General features: G+C 38.6%; 1 protein-coding gene across 1 annotated transcript; it reads right to left on the minus strand.

The window, feature by feature from the left end:
* Nucleotides 1–317: 317 nt before the first annotated feature.
* Nucleotides 318–14,663, minus strand: crispld1b (cysteine-rich secretory protein LCCL domain containing 1b). The gene is made up of 15 exons (XM_079819913.1): nucleotides 14,486–14,663; nucleotides 13,699–14,008; nucleotides 8,973–9,091; nucleotides 8,723–8,855; nucleotides 7,619–7,734; nucleotides 7,424–7,524; nucleotides 6,167–6,334; nucleotides 5,130–5,190; nucleotides 4,971–5,037; nucleotides 4,676–4,806; nucleotides 4,544–4,587; nucleotides 4,387–4,459; nucleotides 4,224–4,293; nucleotides 1,370–1,503; nucleotides 318–1,033 (listed from the first exon to the last, which is right to left on the minus strand). Exons 2-15 carry the CDS (start codon nucleotides 13,954–13,956, stop codon nucleotides 982–984), a joined length of 1,527 nt encoding a protein of 508 aa, XP_079676039.1. The 5' UTR covers nucleotides 13,957–14,008; nucleotides 14,486–14,663; the 3' UTR covers nucleotides 318–981.
* Between the last annotated feature and the right edge of the window lie 6,957 nt (nucleotides 14,664–21,620).

Below are 21,620 nucleotides of genomic sequence, written 5' to 3' on the forward strand. Positions count from 1 at the left end.
ACACACAATGTCCTTCTTTGTCTGTGGTGCCGGTGCACTGCCAGCAGAAGTTGAGTGTTTTCACATGAGGCACGTTGGGTTTTCATTCTTCAAGGTGCAGAGGCTCCGTCTGTGCTTTCCAGAGTCTTGAATTTGAAATAACCTCACAGCTGTGTTTAGCCAACAATCACAGACATTCAAATATATAATACATCAAAACTGAACATTGTGATGGGCCGCCATTGTGAAATATTTCAGTATACTTTCTCTGCAATAAGATGTACTCAAAATGTTCACGGTCAAAGTCATATTATAGTAATATTTGCAACAGAAGAATTGAGTCTAAATATCTTTATTTTAGATTGCATGACAATAAATAACACAAAAAAAGTCTCTCTGCATTTCCATATTGCTCCTTTTGTGGTACATTTTTCAAATACTTCTAAAGCAATAATGATTTCCTGGCCTGCCAGGTTGTTACAGTATCAAATTCTGAACATACGCAGCATAATATACTGTAAAGCGCAATACACCATTGAGCAGCTTCTGAACACTGATATAAAAATATGTTTACAAAAATATAAACTGTAATATTAAATGGCCTTTTCTACACATTCGACATATTCGGACATTAACACTGTTGTGTTCGCATGCACCATTGCCTATTTTGTTATTTTAAGGAATGCTATATATATGTTTATGTGCTTAAAATAACAACATATACCTATATAAAAACATACAAGAATGAATGTAATGAATAAAAACTCTATTTACAACTCGTATATACATGACATTTACATGCAGAAAAAAAAAATCACTGAGTTTTCTCAGGACCAGATGGTGTCAAAGTCAATGTCTTTTTTTTCCTGTTGAGGAGATTTTTCGTGACAGCACTGGCCTTAAATCCAACCCAGCAAGACCAGCAAACCAAATGCGCGGTAATTACCGGCTGTTACATTACCAAGAGCTCTATTTCTTTGCATCCGTCCTTGGAGGATGGTTTCAAATGACCGCAAACACTCTGAACGCTTTGCCTCCTGGGGGATTCTGTAGGCTAAATGGAAGAATAATGGCCAATATTAATTCAGATCCAGCGGGATAGAAAGATATATGATTTAAATGCTGGTATGATTCATTAATCATGCTTCAGATACTCATGATACCCTCAACATGATATGTAATGAAGCAAAATAAAACCAGACTGTGTAGGTGGTCTGGTTTTATTTTGTAGAAACAGAGTTTATGAGATCACGGTTCAGCCACCCACTAAATAAAATGATTACGTTATCCAACCACGCACATATAGAGGGATATTAGATAATTAATCTGAAGACCAGAAGCCAAGAAGGAAAGATCAGCTACACAGCAGCTGACTCAACACACTCAGTACCTCTCCGAGGTGATGCCATTCTGGTAGGAGCCCTTGTACTGCCTCCTCTTGTCCACAGGCATTACGTCCAGATAGCCTCCCGAGTCACTTCGAATCACCCCTGCGTGGATAGCAGCCCTGCAAATACTGGAATTCTGCTCAGTGGGACAGAAAGAGGAAATATGGCTCATTTTCTACTGCGGTTGTAACAGAACAGTGACTTTATAGCTGCAATAGAGCGACCCAGAGGAGCACTTCATTCCTCAGACATTGTTCTTTTATAGCTCAGGAGACTTATGCGAGTAATCAATTGTGTTTAAGTATCAACTTTCAGATGAGTCTACTAAAATTCCTTAAAGGATATAAAAGTAGACACAAATGAGATATTTTCGACATAATAGTGGTATCGAGCTATAACAAATAATGTGGATAGTTTTAGTTAAATTAAGTTTTGGTGTCAAATCTAAAGCAGTTTTAAATCTTTTTTGAACGTTTAGGGGAGGTGTAACCTCTCCTGTTTGAACCTGCCCGCTCTAAGCGGCTCTCGAACCCGGGTCGGACGCTCTAACAAGGAGGCCAAAGGTTGCAACCTCTAGTGTCATTCGCTATAGAGACGTCAGTCCCGCTAGAGCATCTCTTGAGATCAGAGGAGTGAGGTTTACTCGCACAGTATCTACTAGCTGGCCCCTGTTATGCTGCGTTCACACCGAACACGAATAGAGCGTCTGGCGTGAGTGATTTCCATGTTCAGTCAATGGAAAGGCGCGTTGACGCGCATCTGGAGGTCCTGCGGCGCGATAGACGCGTTTCGCGCGACGCGATTCCGCCTCATTCGCGCGTCCAGTTCGAATGACGCGAATTGAGCGTCTAGCACGATACACGCGAGTGGTGCTTTTGTGCATTCGCGTTTTGAAGCGAAGCTGAACAATTTTAACTTTGGGGTCAATTCGCGCCGCGTTAACCAATCAGGAGCCTGCTCGCTGCGGTCACGTGGTAAAGTGACGTGATGAGAAACCCTGCATAATTTAAAAATACTACTATTGTGTCACAAAATGAGGTTTTAAGACTTTTTCAGGTGAGAACGTAGTTGTTTAAAGCTCAAATCTGTGGTTTATTTATAAAGAGAGCGCCTGTTTAAAAAAAATGTTTTTTACAACGTTTTTGGAGTTGTGAGATCCAGGCGATCACCGGGCGCTCAGCGCTCATTAACCCCTAGTCCTTCTGACGTCTGCCGCTGGCTCTGATGTCCTGTAGTGGTTCGTCTTGTGTGGATCTAACTGGCGATCTTTGGTGTCATGAATCTATCATTTGTTGTCTGCCAAATCGTTTTAACTGAGGGCAAAGAGAAGTTTCATAACTTTATTTTTTTTAAGGATATTTAAATATACATGCAGTGAAGATAATGTAGGAGTTGCCTGGACCCCATTTGTGTGGCTATTAATGTTTAATATATATTTTTAATGAAAATGAAAAGAGGCAGAGTGGTGTTTTATGACATATTTCTCCTGGAGCGCCTTGAACGCGCGTCTATTTCGCTTCAAAGGTCAATTTATACGCGCGTCAAATTCGCTGTGGCGAATGGATTCAAAATGTTCACGCGTCAAACTAGACGCAGTAGACGTGATTTTGACGCTCTATTCGCCTTGGTGTGAACGCAGCATCACACTGGTACATGTGAGATTATGGTTTGTTTCTCAGAAAAAGAATATGAGAAACAGAAAACTTTTTTGTTTTGTACAAAAAAATTGTATTTGCTCTCCATTTCATCACATTGCAGGTTAGAAACCGATGAGATATTAAAAAGATCTCGTATCATATGTTTTTTCAATGATATAATGGTGTTCTGATGTAATTAGAATATAGCAGTGACTTAAATATTTACAACAGGGCAGAGAGTTGTAAAAAGCTCTAAGCAGTCGTTCACACAGAATCAGAATTTGTGCTTAAAGGATTAGTTCACTTCAAAATGAAAATGTCCTGATATTTTACTCACCCCCGTCTCATCCAAGATGTTCATGTCTTTCTTTCTTCAGTCGAAAAGAAATAAAAAATTTTGAGGAAAACATTCCAGGATTTTTCTTCACATTATAGACTTCCATGGCAACCAAAATGTTGAAGGACCAAATCAATGCAGTTTCAAAGGAAGGGCTTCAGAGGCTCTGCACGATCCCAGACGAGGAATAGGGTCTGATCTAGCCAAACCATTAGTCATTTTCCAATTTTTAAAAATATGTATATACTTTTTAACCTAAATTGCTTATCTTGCGCTGCTCTGTGATGTGCCAAGGATTGCGCAATCACGTCGGAAAGGTCACGCTAGACGTAGGCAGAAGTACCGCCCCAAGCGAACATGCGAGGACTAATACAAACACCCTTTACCAAAAAACACTCCATCTTCAACTTCAAAATCATCTGCACGTCGCAGAGCAGCACAAGATGAGCAATTTAGGTTAAAAAGTATATACATAATTTTTTTTTCTTTGAAAATGACCGATGGTTTGGCTAGATAAGACCCTATTCCTCGGCTGGGATCACGCAGAGCTTCTGAAGCCCTTCAAAGAGCTTTGAAACTGCATTGATTTGGACCTTCAGCATTTCGGTTGCCATGGAAGTCTATGATGGGGATAAAAATCCTGGAATGTTTTCCTCAAAAACGTAATTTCTTTTCGACTGAAGAAAGAAAGACATGAACATCTTGGATGAGATGGGGGTGAGTAAAATATCAGGAAATATTCATTTTAAAGTGAACTAATCCCTTGCAAGATGCAAGAGATCAGTGATCAAAGATGTCCATCTAGTGGATGTTTACATAGAAAAACAATGGAAAAGCAGAGCGGTGAAATGCAAAAACATTTGTGAGAATGGGCAGACTTACATCTGAATAATAGCGGGATCCGATTACTCGGGCATAGCTGTCGTACAAGCAATTACGAGGACAATACAACCTGAAAAAACACATCTTGTTAGCTGTTGCGTTATTAACAAAATGTACTATATGTTATCTTGTCAGTATTATTGCTATTATAAAGTAAGTTCACCTGGGACAGTGCTGGACTGGTTTCTTGAAAGGGCAGAATTGTGCCACCGTAGTTTCACAATTAATTGCTTTCACTGGAAGTCACAAAACATTTGTTTCAATCTTTTCTGAAACTCTAGCAACTTTATATCATTAAGAACGATCATCCGTTCACTGACCTGGGACATTTGATACGGTGAAGGCATTGGCACTCAAATTTTTCCTGAGGAATAACATAGAAATGTGGCAACAATGTTAAACCTACATCCAGCAGCGTGAAACAAGCATGCGGTTTAGGTTCTATGACTTACGGCAGGGTCTGAACTCCATTTTTGAAGGACTTTGAGAATCGTTGCCTTCTGCCCACCCTTGTGACATCCAGCCAGCCTCCATCGTCATCTATTATTCCAGCATGCAAGCCGCTGCCACAGATACTGGATTGCTGGAAAAACAGCAACATTAATAAGAGAGGCCCTGAGCTGACCACAATCCATACGGAATTGGATACAGTATTTAAATATGTAACTGGAAAAATCTACTTGTAAATCTTGACAGCTGATGCCACATAGAGATAAAAAGTAATACAAAGCAAATGTAGTTACCTACCATGTCATAATGACCCGATCCAAATACTTTTCCATATTTGTACAAACAGCCCGGCGGGCACTCGTACCTGATTAAAGATTGACCATCATGAAAATAATTCATAGCAGCATGACCCAACCACACTCTTTTGTAACTGATGTGTGAATCAAACTATTTTACCTGTTACAAGTAGTTCCTTTGCACTGATCACGTAATCTAGTATCACATGCTACTTGCTGAGCTGCAGAAAAATATATATACAAACAAAAATGCGTTATGTATTTTCTAGGTAACCTTTTAGTAATGGGTTCACATGTGCTAAATTAGAGGAATACTATTCTCTTTCTTCAATATTAAACTTGTGTCTGCTTGTAGACATATCATAGAAACATACCTTCTGATGTCACCCAGCAAAGACATTTCAGCCCCGCCCACTTTTGAATATCTTAAAGGGATAGTTCACCCAAAAATTTTAATTATCCCATAATTTACTCGCCCTCAAGCCATCCTAGGTGTATATGACATTCTTCTTTCAGACGAATATAATCGGAGTTATATTAAAAAATGTCCTGGCTCTTCCAAGCTTTATAATGGCAGCCCAAAATTTGAAAGTGCATCTATCCATCATATAACTGCTCCACACGGCTCCGGAGGGTTAATAAAGGCCTTCTGAAGTGAATCGATGGGTTTGTGTAAGAAAAATGTCTATATTTAAAACTTTATAAAGTAAAATATCTAGCTTCCGCCAGACTGCCTTCCATATTTAATTTACGAAGAAAGCGTAACGCCTCTCGCAGTTCAAAATGCTTACATTACATCCGACATCATCGTCGCGCCAGTTTTGCTTTTTTCGTAAGTTGAATACGGAAGAAAGTATGGCGGAAGGTAGATATTAACATGTTAAATATGGATATTTTTCTTACACAAACCCATCGATTCGCTTCAGAAGGCCTTTATTAACCCTCCGGAGCTGTGTGGATTACTTTTATAATGGATGGATGCACTTTTTTGGGTTTCAAATTTTGGGCTGCCATTCACTGCCATTATAAAGCTTGGAAGAGCCAGGACATTTTTTAATATAACTCTGATTGTATTTGTCTGAAAGAAGAATGTCATATACACCTAGGATGACTTGAGGGGTGAGTAAATCATAGGATCATTTAAAATTTTGGGTGAACTATCCCTTTAAGTCAACCAATGACCTTAAATTAGCTTACACATCTGCGAAGCACTGACGACTTCATTCCTCTCAATGTTCTCGTTGGGAGACGGAGTCGTGGTCTCATCCCTGTAGTGAGTGTCATGGCTTCGGACGGGCTCTGGTTCTGGTTCGATATAGTTATTTTCCTCTGTCTCGGGGGTGTAACGATAATGACTGCCATCATCTGAAGAGAGCACAATTTAATTACATTTTAACAATGACTTTGGACTTCACAAATGCTAGCAAAATATTGTTTTCATAACTAGTTTAGGGATGTAAATAGTTTTAAATGTTTAAATCAAATGAACTGCATAATACAGTAGTGGCCAAAAGTGATGTCTGGCTTAGGAAAATTAACCTCTTCGCCTCGTTTTCAAATATTATTTAAAAAATGTGTAGATTTTGTAAGCATATTGCATAGTTGTGCTTTGATTCAATAAACTTTTATTTGTGATAACGCAATGAAACCAAATTGTACAGACATCATTTTTGTCCAGGCTGTCAAACAAAGAAATTATGCACATATGCAAAAACAAGAGAGAACCAACAAAATAATAATTATGTTGTAGTCAATGTATGAGCTTTTTTCTATGCCTTTTGTACAGTAAAATAAAACCTGTAGCTGTAGTTTGCCTTTTTTTGCCAAATAATTTTGTCAGATAAATACCATAACCAAGTTTAGTGCTTTGTTCTCCCCTCATATTTAAAATCATTTTTAATGAAACTTTTAGAGTCATTAAAAACAAATTTCCCCTCCAGATATTGAATTGAAATAATGAAACAAGTAATACAAAAAGTGCTGTGCAGGGTGTAGAATCTGTATTCCGGTGGGATAGTTCAAAACATATCAAGCTAAGGCACTCGAGAATTTAAGGAAATAGATAAAAAGCCCTTATTCAGTCATGGCTTAGGCAATTAAAAACAGGTAACAGAAAACTGCACACCGACGCGTTGTGGATAATGAGTCTGAGTGACTCGGAGTGTGTTTGTTGTTCACACCCTGATGAAGGCTCATTATCCACAACGCGTCGGTGTGCGGTTTTCTGTTACCTGTTTTAATTGCCTAAGCCATGACTGAATTAAGGCTTTTTATCTATTTCCTTAAATTCTCGAGTGCCTTAGCTTGATATGTTTTTATGAATTGAAATTAGTTTTTCTTTCTTTCTTTCTTTTCATTGTTTTTTAATCACAATAAATTAACACATTAAGTCTACTGTATTTAAATACGTGACAAAAAAGGAACATCAATTGAATAATATAGTCAGTTTAGTACCTTTATAGCAGAGGTTGTTTCTGCAACCGCCACCATAGCTGGGAGGGCAGGCAGAGCAAGGTGTCCCGTGCTTGTATGGCGCGTGTCCCCACCAGTTACCTCTGAGAAAAGGACGCCACATGGCAAAAGCTAATAATAGTGCTTTATTAGAATTATATCATATTGCAAATGACAAAAAAAGATGAACGTTCATACGGGGGAGAGTAATTGCAGACCAGATACACAGCTTTGGCCCAGATCATCCCCCATACATTCATGTTGTAGCACACGTTGATGGCGCAGCCAATTTTGCTGCTTGTGGCCCAAACCAGCTGTGAACGAATCATAATATCATATTTAATAAATAGCATATCTCACCTGCTTGATTGCTTGTATTGTCACAAAATGCATAACTATGTTATCAACCAGCTCTAATCTGCTAAATGAGAGGCATGAAGATAGTAAGATATTATAAACATTAACTCTTTCCCTGCCATTGAGGGAATTTTATGTCATTTATGACACAATCGTAATTTAATTAAATTTCTGGCAATCCATGTTTTCACTGTTACACTCTAAAAAATGCTGGGTTAAAACAAACTCAAGTTGGGGTGAAAATGGACTAACCCAGCAATTGGGTTGTTTTAACACAACAATTGGGTTGTTTTAAGCAAACATTTAACCCAACCGGTGGGTTAAAACGACCCATTCACTGGGTTAAAACAACCCAATTGCTGGGTTAAAACAACCCATTCACTAGGTTAAAACAACCCAGTTGCTTTTTGTTGTTGTTTTTAACCCAGCATTTTTTAGAGTGTATACGGTAGGGCTGCACAATTAATCGAACTTGATTACAATTACGGATGCCACAATTATGTAATCGTTCAATAAAATGTAATCGCAATTACAAAAAAAAGTCCACTTATATTATTCTGTGTACTTAATGTGTTTTTTTTCTTTCTACAGGTTATCTTAAGTTTTTCCCCCATTGTTTTTATTTTTATTTTTAGTATAACATTATAATAGCATGCATATTTGAACTAATATAAGAAACCAAACCAATGTATATTTGACTTTTGAGGCTTAATGCTATAGAATGATCGTAATTAATAATCGCAATTACAATTTCAATTGACAATTATGATTTTTGTCATAATCGTGCAGCCCTATTATACGGTACGAGTACAGAATCTGTGGATCAAAACAGGGCGAAGAAGCAGAAACAAGCGATAGAAGCATTGCTTACGCACCTCATCAAACATTAAAACATATAAATCAAAACTGCCTAGCGTTACCGAATGACCGTGAATGTGGTTTTACCTGTGTGTAATGCGTGCAGACCGGTCCAGAGCATCTGTAGGGGCAGTGAGGGTTACACTCTTGTGGATAGGGGTAACTGAAATCTCTCACCTCATCATACCAGGCTTGGACATGAAATGTTGGGGGTCTGTCTCTAAAGACAATCATATTTGAATATAACAGTTAATGCACTGTATAAGATCCGCATCCGAGATGCAATTGTTATTTGATGCGATCTCATTATTGTTTGTATCCGTTTTTAATACAGTACCTGCCCCAGTGAGCTCCCAGGTTCTGGCCGATCCGGGTCAGTAAGTGAGACGGTCCATGTTCCCACAGACAAGTGTGTGCCCAGTGCTCAGCACTCCTCTCTAGTTCAGTGTCCCACACCTGTCACAGCGTAGAAACACAAGCCAAGTTCACACAACAGCATAAAATGGTTATCAGTCCTGTATTTGAGTGCTTAATACGGTTGCCTTCAAAACAGGGACAACCTGTAAGGTATTTTCGAGTGAATATAACTGTACTGGACTTCATACTGTAAAACGTGTGGCTCTGCGCTGCACCTCTGCGTCTCTTGTGTGACATGTTTTCATGTGTGGTTTTGGTCATTTGCAGAGACGGATTGAGCTGTGTGTCACGGTCTTCCACCAGAGCTACTCCGATTAGTTTTGTGATAACTAATACTTATATATACGTTATTAGTAGCAACTTGAATACTGTACTGTATGTACTTTACAGTTTGAGTCACATTTGTTGTGAAATATGGTTGCCAATCCCAAACACTGACTGTGTGAATGTAACAAAGAAGCTGAACCCGTCATAATTTAGATAGTTCACCCAAAATTCATTTGAGGTGTTACAAACCCATGGGCGTCGGAAGCAAAAGAAATGTGGGTGGGTCCTCTCTCAGAAATTTTTTTACTGGAGTAGATGCCATTTACATTAAGTACTGTACAAATATACGGCCTTGTTTGCTAAACGTCTCGTTGGGAAAGACAAAATTATGGAAATCATCTTATCATTGAGAGTGGTAATAGTGTAGGGGTAAGTTAGCCTAGAAATCTAGACGCACCCTAGCGGCAGAAAATTTATTTTGCCGCGAGTGTAGTCTGGCAACTCTCGGTAGACCTGAGAGCTGGAAAAACCAAACTCTGGTCAGGCCAATCACAGCGTGTGTTGAGTCGGTGGGCGGGCTTAACATAATGACATCACGGCAGAGTTGCGGAGGTTCTGCGTGCTACTCGTAAACAAAGAAGCTGACAAACAGCGGTCTTTCGAAACGGCTTTGGCCGCGACTCTGGAAGACTTGGGAGTTAAGCTTTTCTTTGAGAAAAGAACAAAGAACTAGTGTTAGACCGATATATCGGCCGGCCGATATATCGGGTCGATATTTTTACGTGTATCGGCATCGGCCGATACAAGGCTGCTGCGTTCGCCAATATTTTTTTTCCTGCATTATTTACAGACAGGCGTCCACAGGCAGCTCTCACCGTCTTCAAACTGTCTTGATCTCCCTCCCTCGCGCATATTAATCAAAATCAATTGAGAATTGAAACGATGGTAAAAGGTCGAAAAACTGAAGTTTCACGTGGAGCATTGGGAGATTTTTTCCTGAATTACCGCTGGTGTTGCTCTACAAGAGATTAAGTTAAGTGCACCTACAATCTAAAAAATGCTGGGTTAAAAATAACTCAAGTTGGGTTGAAAATGGACTTACCCATCAATTGGGTTGTTTTAACCCAGCAATTGGGTTGTTTTAAGCAAACATTTAACCCAACCGCTGGGTCAAAACAATCCAATTGCTGGGTTAGTTCATTTTTAACCCAACTTGGGTTATTTTTAACCCAGCATTTTTTAGAGTGACTAGTTAAAATTAAGTATAGTACAGTCAGTGTGAGCTTTATTATGCTGCTTGCTTGTTGATACTGTGTGCAATAGTGTAATTATTTTATTTATGCTTAAATATTTATTTTCAGAATTTATTTTCACCACTGAACTCTTTTTTTTCTTGTTCTACCTTACCTGTTTTTACTATTTGTTAAATATATATATATATATTTTTTTAGATCAATAAATGTTCCTTTTTTAAATTGTAAATTTTAAATTGTTATCATCATGTTCATAGTGTCATTTTTATGTTGTAAATTGAGGGAGCAAAAGCAGTATCGGCTCCAAGTATCGGCTCCAAATATCGGCTCAAGAAAATCGGTAGCCCGTATCGGTCATCGGCTAAGGCTGATGAAAAAAAAATCGATATCGGCATCGGCACTAAAAAATCCATATCGGTCGATCCCTACAAAGAACGGCACTGAAGTCATTCTTAAGAAAAGAAGATATGTTCAAAGTTTTGCCGACCGGATACAGCGAAAGTCTATCAACTAACGTTAGCTCGGCTTCACCTTCTTCTTTGCTCTGGTTGGTTGAGGCGCTCATGGCGCTATCCAATTGAGTGCAGAGGGAATTTGAAAGACAACCGTTTATCCCGCCCCTCGGATTGAGCCCTGTCAATGGTGAGTTTCCAGACCCAACATCTTGATGTGGGTCTGGCTTATCAGGCTAGGGGTAAGTCGCATGGCGTCAAGTTTTGACGCAAATCTACCCGCGGTTCGAATCCGCCTTTTGCCGAACTCACTCCATTTTCCCATCACATATCAGATCGGAAAGGCATTTATTTAAGAAAAAAAAAATGAAGAAAATATTAGAAAAGTGTACATAACGCGTCTAACGTGTTTCATAATAAGTGTTTATCGGTTAGGGTTAAGTAAACAGACACGTGCTGAATTAGAGACGGTAAAAGTGAGTGGGTCCAATATCATTGATCGTAAAAAGTGGGTGGATCTTGTCCCACCCACATACGTTCCGATGCCCATGTACAAACCTGTCAGAAATTGTGAGAAATTCCTTCTTTTGTCCATGCAGTGGAAGTCAATGTATAGCATTTGTTACTAATATTTTTCAAATCTTTTATGTTCTGCATAATAAAGATAGAAAAAAAGGTGAATTTTGACATGGGGGTGAGCAAAAGATAACACATTTTTAATTTCTGGGTGAATTATCCATTTAAAACCCAATAGCAAATGTTTTAAAGGGCAAAAGCACCTCTGATAACATTTTTGGCATATGGTTGAACCTGGTTCTGCCTATGTACGTCAATGCATGGTTGTTTCTTACCAGTAGATTGATACAAATCTACAAGTGGGCCAGTTGAAGTTAAAAAACCATAAAGAATTTCTCTTTCACTAACTTGGGACAAAAGACATTAAAACTGCCATTAGGATCGCCACAGGTTTAATCGGTTTTGTATGAAAGAATAAGCACAGAGTTCTGATTATTTCGGCACACAGCAGCTTAATTCAAAATTACATATACGTAGTTTGCTGCCCTGCGCTAATCTGTTCCATATGTGCAGAGCTGGTGCATTCCAATCCGCCAGTCCTCAACAAATACTATTGCTGAACCACCTTGATAATTATTTTATATTGCACAATAAAGAAATAAAATATCTTGCATTTTAATCTTACCTACTTAGATTGCATTCCTGCGGTTTATGAAGTTAATGCGAGCTGTATAAAATACGTCTAGTCAACATGCACTTGAAATGTTTACCCTAAATGTGAATGTAATATCGGTCTTTAAGGCGCATGAAAGCATAGCGTGCTTATGCATAGGAGCAGAACCAGCACAGAGATGCAAAGCCCGCTGGCATTTTATGTGGCCTTTGAGACCCGTCTTGACATTGTTTATTTGTTGTGATGCCTAATTTGCGGTTACAGCGACCATCTGGGTGCATTCCAAGGGAGATATGCATCCTCTGTGACTCCCTCCACTTCCTTTTCAGAGTAATTACCCAGAGGACTGCGCTGAATGGAGGTAGCTAATGTCTCCTCCCCTACCTGCGCCCCACACAAAGACACATTCTGTTAAACTTTGCTGTTGGATACAGGCTGGTGGCATTTGACAGATTTAACACTGAATTGTTCAGAGTCCCAGAGCGCCACAGATGCTATCAACTCAAAAGTAATTGACTAAGAAGAATGTTTTGAAACGGTTGTCTTACAGCTGATTGCAAGTGTCAGTCATATGGAACGATTCATGTGCAGTGCAGGGAAATTAATATTGAGCATTTAGAGAGTTCTTCTATTCTGTTCTTTGATGTGCGAGTCAATATTTGCCTCCATTGCTGCCAACTGCAATGCAGTGGGAAGAAGCAGCAGCAAACCATAGACGGTTCTAAGAAGTATCAGGTCATATTTGGCCAGAAAGCAATGAGAGGTCTGGCTGAGTGCCACATACAGTAGGTGAGCCACAGAACGTGGGAAGGAGAAGCTGCATTTTGGCCTCCCTGATGGACCTGATGAACTGTTTGTTGTAGACCGCAATCTTGACTGTAGTTCAGTGTGTTTGAATGCATTTGTGCAAAGTGCGGTTATGGTGTGCTATCCAATACTGGTTGGCAGAGCCATCTAAAAAAAAAAATGTATGAGCCCCCTCATGACCCCACCAATGTATAAATAGCCTTTTAACTCACAATTCGATGGAAAAGTTGTACTTTAGCACACTTTATACAGTCTTTTAGAAGGTTTTCACATTCAGTAGGGTTTGATTTAATAAAGGGATGAATGATATATTAGTACCATATCAGCCGATATTATTGATTTTTCATTTATTGGTATCTGCCAATAATAGAGTGCGGGTTTAAATGTACATATTTTTACATTTAGATTACTTCAGCCATCATCTAATGCCCAGTTAAAGTCTTAAAATATACATTTTCAACACTAAATTCACTTGTACCATTGAAAACAACTGATTTAAAAAAAAAAAATTCATTGATTTAGACAAAATGATAATTGTACTAGACAATTTGGCAGGTACAAAGTCTGACCCTCATTCATTCTGCAGTAAATATATATATATACTTTGTGATTGTGATGAATCTAGGTTAGGAACATGATTCAGCAGATTGTGACTGAGGGAGAATCATGTGATCTTACCATGTACTCCATGTTTGAGGCAGGGGGGTACACTTGACCCCTAAGCTTATTATGTAGGTCAAGAATGAGTTGCATATCACTCTGTGAAATTGCTCTCTTGCCCCTTGGCTTGGATTGCCACCATGCCTCATCCTTATCCATGTATTTCTCCAGGATGGCTTCTAAGTGGGTGGCATTGGGAATGACCATGGAAACCACCGTTTGGACAATCACAAGCAGCACAAACCCACTAAATAAATCTTCATGTCCACACTTCATGTTTCCTTCACAACTGTCAGCTACAAAATCCAAAGTGGTATGTGTCCGCTGCCTGTGAAATCAAAATGATCAATCAGATCTACATTTTAACGCACGTAAATGTTTACTTGTACATTTTTGCATTTAATGTGTGCATAAGGTGATATAACAGACTGACATAATGAGATTTGATTGGTGTGCACTGATTCGCATGGATGCTCAGCGAGCAATGGATCAGTTCATACAAGCCTGACTGAAAAGTGCAGTTTCAGCAGTTTCTCAACTGAGGGGTTTGTTTCTCACTTGTCAAAGACTTGTGTACGCCTTTTGCCACACACATGCAATATTTCATACGGTCGTGTCCTGTGTTAAAACCAACCACACACAAGTCTTTGAAGTTTGTATCATCTTCAGCACTTTAATCTCTAAATAAATGAATATTATCTTTACTAGAGTTACCCTCGTAACGTTTGTTGTAGCATCAATTCTTATGATATATTGTATAAAAAATGTTAAGTGTTCTTTATACTGAAATCAAGCAGAATTTTACCTTACGCGGTTCCGCGCGTGGACGTTTATCTCCGGTGTTGACCTGCTGAAATAATGGTTCTCTGCAGTTTTTGCATTTCAAATGCACGAGCCCATCTGTTTTGATCTGCTTGGAAGTCTCTTTATGAATGAGTCTTCATAAGTCATTGTGCGGCAAAATAATGAACGTTCAAATGTTTAAATTTGTGATGCTGCTTTTCTCATTTATAGTGTACTTTTAAGCCACGCCCACAACCACACGCCACTCCCACAGCACAGAAGCGTTTAGGTATATACAGGTGCATTTGCCTACATTTCTAGTAATGTAGTCAAGAGTGAACAACAAAGAATTATTTTAATTTGTGTGCTTATGTGTGCTTTAGTGGGTGGGGGGTAGAGGTTTATAAAAATGTAATTCAACATGCTATAGGTTATAGTCAGAACATAAGAGGTGAGAATAAAATTAATAAACTAAATTCTATCATCTATCGATAAATCATCTATATTTTAAATTGTGTTTTCATGTGTGTTTTAGTGGGTGGGGGATGGAGGTTTGTTGTAATCTATCTATCTATCTATCTATCTATCTATCTATCTATCTATCTATCTATCTATCTATCTATCTATCTATCTATCTATCTATCTATCTATCTATCTATCTATCTATCTATCTATCTATCTATCTATCTATCTATCTATCTGATATTTTGCTGAAGTGTGTACAGTATTGTGCAACTGTGTGATAGGCCAAACAAACACTAGATGGCAGCATTGAGTGATTCTTTTTTTTAATATGGATAAAAAATTTGAACTCCGTGAACTCTAAATACTCTCCATGGACATGAATTTTGGGCTGGATGATTATATTGATTACATTTAAACAAAACTGATTAATAATAATCTGGTATTTCTGGTAAAGTCACCTAGTACAGAATCCTAGTACAGAATGAGTTCAAACTTTCCTTTAGAGGTATTCTTTACAATGTGCACATCTGTAGAAGAGGTCATGCAATTGGTAAAGGATGAGTTTTTTGTAGTGTGAAAAATAATAATTATTATAAAAACAGAGAGGGCCTGTATAGGCCTGGTTAATGTATGCAGTGGTTTTGACCTATATTTGCTGAGAGAGCTGGATTGTTATGTTTGTTATTTGGTGGTGGAGAGGGGGAAGTCTTTCAGTTTTTTTTTTCTTTTTTTCTCACATCAACAGCCAATATTGATGGTCTGCAAAATTATAAAAACAGGGGTGTGTTGTTTTTTTTCCTGAGCAAACATACGATTGGTTCCCCATTTCTCGTATTTCAGCTTTATCAACATACAGAAATGCTGAGAATGTTTTCCCCAGATCAGTCTTGCACAGTGATCAGGAATATTTTCAGGTGTCTCAAAACTATTATAATCGAGTCCTGCAGATTTGAAGACAGCTCTGAATTTTTCAACAGGACAGAAATGCATTCAAAGTTACACAAGAGGTTGACAGAAGAAGAAATAATACAAAATAAAATCTGGAGAGTGGATGAGGAGAATCGCTGAGGAAGTGTCCAGAAAAACTGGAACCATACCTTCATATGTTTACACAATCAATAAGTCACTCTGAAATAAAGCGAAACAACATGTGCCAGGAAAATCGTAGAAATGTGTTTACAAATGAACCCAATACATCTCTTGAACTTGAAGAAAATGTCAGTGTGCATTTGCAAATACAATCTTTTAAATGCAATGTCCACCAAATTTTCAGTAAACTTATTTTCACACACATACAACGCACATAAAACTGTACCCCAAAACAAACACTCACAATTAGTAAAGACTTCTTTATTAGGATATATTTTCAGCACAAAACTGTCTTAAACTACACCAACTGCATATTGGGCTAAATAAACAATCTTGTGTATAGGGAGTTCAATTAACTTAAGGCATACAATCTACATATCTCTCATTTAAAAAGAAGAAGAAAAAAAAAATACCGCTACTATATGCTGGGAATGTATAACATAATAATCATAACAGTGAGCCACCAATTGAAAGAACTGTTATTTATGATATGCTCGAACCAGGTAATGTATTATATATCAGACAAATGTATATGAAATGACACAATCATTAATGTAATAGCTTAGATGCATCTCCTTTCTCCCAGAAAACTAAAAAAACTAGGATGTGGGGTTTAGTAGAGGTCAGAATCTGAGGTCATGTGACTGTAACCATGGCAACATTACTGTTCAGCAAACATTATGTAAAGATAAAAGCAAAATTCAGACTATAGCAATTCTTGACAAAGAAGTGCACCATTCTATGATCTATATAGTTAAATGTAACACGCACACAACGACATATAATATAACTCAACACATATGAGAACTTTACATGACCAAATAAAAATGTTGAAAATACATTCAACGTTATCATTACAAAAACCTCAGAGCGGTTTTTGCTACTGAAAATACATGGACAGCTATAAAAACAAAAAATAGCTTGAATGTTTTATGTCTAAGCACCTTGGAAAACCCCTGACGTAACGGACGGAAAAGTGTATAAAAGTGGAACACAAACATTATTACCGGTATATAGAGTGATCAGCACAGACTTGATCTGAGAACCAGAAGAAAATACCAGTAACACTTTACAATACGTGTGCGCTAATATGCATTAATTCATGCTTAACTAATGCACAGATAATCATGAGTTGATGTATGACTTATGAAGAACTAACCCATTTATTAATCATTACTGCATCAGAAACTAATGAAGATTCTATATGATTAATAGATTAAGTAATATATGAATTGTTATTAGTTAAATGTGTCATAATGTAATAATTCCCTAATATCATATTATATTAAAGAATAATGTAAATTAACGTGTTAATTACCACAACAGGTCGAAGCCATGCATTTCAACTTCCAGTTGTCTGCTTTAATTAATCATTAGCTAACGATTTACAAAGGTATCATTATGTTATTATGACTTTACTTGTTGAGGCACATGACTATTAACTCATTCAAAATTAATTCAAAACCCATAACCACAATATTCTAGTCAGAATATGAGTCTGATACTGCTCCACTAGGCTGTGATTATGGGGCATGTTTCAACCAAACCAGGAAAGACCTCAATTGGATAGACCTACAACCAATCAGAGCGAAGCATAGTTGTCAACAGAACTCGACTGTACGCAGGCTGGAAGAAGTAGAAGAAGAAGATGAGTGTAAACGATATTTGCCGGTGTTAAGAATTTAAGGATACACTGAGTACTTACCAACACGATCATTATTTTTGAGAGAAATAGTAAAGGTGAATGCGTATACGAACAAGTTCTCCGTTAAGGATTGGAACGAATTCAACCCAAGCGCTCTTTGGTGACGTGAATGCTTACGTTACTGTTGATCATCTGTCCATCATCGTATAGAGCCCGAACTGACAATTTCATTGGTCCGAACCATAGGCCGTAAAAAAACTCACTATTGGCAGGTTTAACACGATGACAGATAGAAAAGCGTTGGATCATTGCCCGTTGATCACGCCTCTTGTGGTCTGATTGGTTGAAGGACTATCCAATTGCAAACAGAGTCATTTGAATTATGCTCGTTTATCACGCCTCTTGTGGTCTGATTGGTTGAAGGACTATCCAATTGCATACAGAGTCATTTGAATTATGCTCGTTTATCACGCCTCTTGTGGTCTGATTGGTTGATGGACTATCCAATTGCATACAGAGTCATTTGAATTATGCTCGTTTATCACGCCTCTTGTGGTCTGATTGGTTGATGGACTATCCAATTGCGTACAGAGTCATTTGAATTATGCTCGTTTATCACGCCTCTTGTGGTCTGATTGGTTGAAGGACTATCGAATTGCGTACAGAGTCATTTGAATTATGCTCGTTTATCACGCCTCTTGTGGTCTGATTGGTTGAAGGACTATCGAATAGCGTACAGAGTAATTTTAATTATGCTCGTTTATCATGCCTCTTGTGGTCTGATTGGTTGAAGGACTATCGAATTGCATACAGAGTCATTTGAATTATGCTCGTTTATCACGCCTCTTGTGGTCTGATTGGTTGAAGGACTATCGAATTGCGTACAGAGTCATTTGAATTATGCTCGTTTATCACGCCTCTTGTGGTCTGATTGGTTGAAGGACTATCGAATTGCGTCCAGAGTCATTTGAATTATGCTCGTTTATCACGCCTCTTGTGGTCTGATTGGTTGAAGGACTATCGAATTGCGTCCAGAGTCATTTTAATTATGCTCGTTTATCATGCCTCTTGTGGTCTGATTGGTTGAAGGACTATCGAATTGCGTACAGAGTCATTTGAATTATGCTCGTTTATCACGCCTCTTGTGGTCTGATTGGTTGAAGGACTATCGAATTGCGTCCAGAGTCATTTGAATTATGCTCGTTTATCACGCCTCTTGTGGTCTGATTGGTTGAAGGACTATCGAATTGCGTACAGAGTAATTTTAATTATGCTCGTTTATCATGCCTCTTGTGGTCTGATTGGTTGAAGGACTATCGAATTGCGTACAGAGTAATTTTAATTATGCTCGTTTATCATGCCTCTTGTGGTCTGATTGGTTGAAGGACTATCGAATTGCGTACAGAGTCATTTGAATTATGCTCGTTTATCACGCCTCTTGTGGTCTGATTGGTTGAAGGACTATCGAATTGCGTCCAGAGTCATTTGAATTATGCTCGTTTATCACGCCTCTTGTGGTCTGATTGGTTGAAGGACTATCGAATTGCGTACAGAGTCATTTGAATTATGCTCGTTTATCACGCCTCTTGTGGTCTGATTGGTTGAAGGACTATCCAATTGCGTAGAGAGTCATTTGAATTATGCTCGTTTATCATGCCTCTTGTGGTCTGATTGGTTGAAGGACTATCGAATTGCGTACAGAGTCATTTGAATTATGCTCGTTTATCACGCCTCTTGTGGTCTGATTGGTTGAAGGACTATCGAATAGCGTACAGAGTAATTTTAATTATGCTCGTTTATCACGCCTCTTGTGGTCTGATTGGTTGAAGGACTATCGAATAGCGTACAGAGTAATTTTAATTATGCTCGTTTATCATGCCTCTTGTGGTCTGATTGGTTGAAGGACTATCGAATTGCATACAGAGTCATTTGAATTATGCTCGTTTATCACGCCTCTTGTGGTCTGATTGGTTGAAGGACTATCGAATTGCGTACAGAGTCATTTGAATTATGCTCGTTTATCACGCCTCTTGTGGTCTGATTGGTTGAAGGACTATCGAATTGCGTACAGAGTCATTTGAATTATGCTCGTTTATCATGCCTCTTGTGGTCTGATTGGTTGAAGGACTATCGAATTGCGTACAGAGTCATTTGAATTATGCTCGTTTATCACGCCTCTTGTGGTCTGATTGGTTGAAGGACTATCGAATTGCGTACAGAGTCATTTGAATTATGCTCGTTTATCACGCCTCTTGTGGTCTGATTGGTTGATGGACTATCCAATTGCGTACAGAGTCATTTGAATTATGCTCGTTTATCACGCCTCTTGTGGTCTGATTGGTTGAAGGACTATCGAATTGCGTACAGAGTCATTTGAATTATGCTCGTTTATCATGCCTCTTGTGGTCTGATTGGTTGAAGGACTATCGAATTGCGTACAGAGTCATTTGAATTATGCTCGTTTATCACGCCTCTTGTGGTCTGATTGGTTGAAGGACTATCCAATTGCGTAGAGAGTCATTTAATTTATGCAGTTTTCTACTCTTGTGCAGTAGAAAACACAGAGCAGATTCCCCAGACCAATGTTAAATCTTAAATTGAGTGTGGTCTGGTGATAGCCAGACAACGCAGTAGAGATATCAGGACTGGAATCTGCGCGGTAGAGAGCAGGAAGTAGAGACGTGATATCAAAAGCCCACCCACAATCTCGTAGATGCAGAACAATTCATTATGTTGGTGTGAACTAAACAGTTATGGAAATGTCCAATCTCCTCCCAAAAATCCCCAAAAAAGTCTGTTAGTGCCTCAGTGACAACTTCACTCAGAGAAGCCATCAATCTCAGCTGTCAAACTGCCTACAATGACAAAAAACAACTTTTGGAAAAAATTATTTGAAGTGTAATTTGATTGTTTAGTTTGTCCATTAGAAAACACGGAGGGGCGGGGCTTATGAGCTATCCTGGGACCAGCCACCTGGGGGCGATCGATGCGTTGAGGCTTGGTCCGAGCAGCTCCTGTTCGGGCATAGTTGCTCCACAACGGATCAAGTCCAGACTGAATACTCCAAGTATAGGTCTCTGCAGGATATTAATAGGAGTTACTAGATCAGTGGGCGAGGCCATAAACAGAGGGCGTTTTTCACTGTGTTACCCGATTTGCCCACGTCACTGTGTGGGTAGGGTTTAGGGGTGGGGTCGGGTGAAGGGGATCATTTTCATTGCATGGTTTATAAACACCCACAAATTTAGAAACGCCCACTTTTGTTCCGCAGAGACCCCTTACTCGAATTTCCCGAACTCAAATGTGTTGGGCGGGGCTAAATTTGGCTGGCATCCAGACTAATGACTAGTTAATAGTCATGTGTCTAACAAGTAAAGTCATAACATAATAATACCTTTGTAAATCGTTAGCTAATGATTAATTAAAGCAGACAACTGGAAGTTGAAGTACATAGCTTTGACCATTGTGGTAATTAATATATGAATTTACATTATTAGTTAAAAGATTAGTTCACTTTTAAATTAACTTTTGCTGATAATTAACTCACCCCGATGCCATCCAAGATGTCCATGTCTTTCTTTCTGCAGTCAAAAAGAAATTAAGGTTTTGGATGAAAACATTTCAGGGGTTTCCTCCATATAATGCACTTCAATGGGCCCCAAACGGTTCAATGTCCAAATGACAGTTTCAGTACAGCTTCAAAGGGCTTTAAACGATACCAAATGATGAATAAGGGTCTTATCTAGCGCAACGATCAGTTTCTGCGAGAAACTGAGTATTTATGCTATTATTTTACCTCTTTTCAGATGAGCGTGATCATCTCTGAGCTCAGCCCGAACTTCCGCCAAGTGAGGTCAAATACGATCGTGGTCATAGATGTATATGTAGATGCCTCATTAGCACCTGCACGGATCAGTAGAATGAGGCATCTACGATCGATATATCTATGACCACGATC

The sequence above is a fragment of the Gobio gobio genome (assembly GCF_949357685.1).
Source record: "Gobio gobio genome assembly, chromosome: 6".
In the NCBI taxonomy this organism is placed as follows: domain Eukaryota; kingdom Metazoa; phylum Chordata; class Actinopteri; order Cypriniformes; family Gobionidae; genus Gobio; species Gobio gobio.

Excerpts from the sequence above, each read along its gene's own strand:
- crispld1b (XM_079819913.1), bottom strand. The coding sequence starts at position 13,956 with ATGAAGTGTGGACATGAAGATTTATTTAGTGGGTTTGTGCTGCTTGTG. Across the intron at positions 7,735-8,722 it reads TCTGCACGCATTACACACAG|CTGGTTTGGGCCACAAGCAG; the intron begins GTAAAACCACAT and ends ATTCGTTCACAG. Across the intron at positions 5,191-6,166 it reads CGTCAGTGCTTCGCAGATGT|CTCAGCAAGTAGCATGTGAT; the intron begins GTAAGCTAATTT and ends ATTTTTCTGCAG.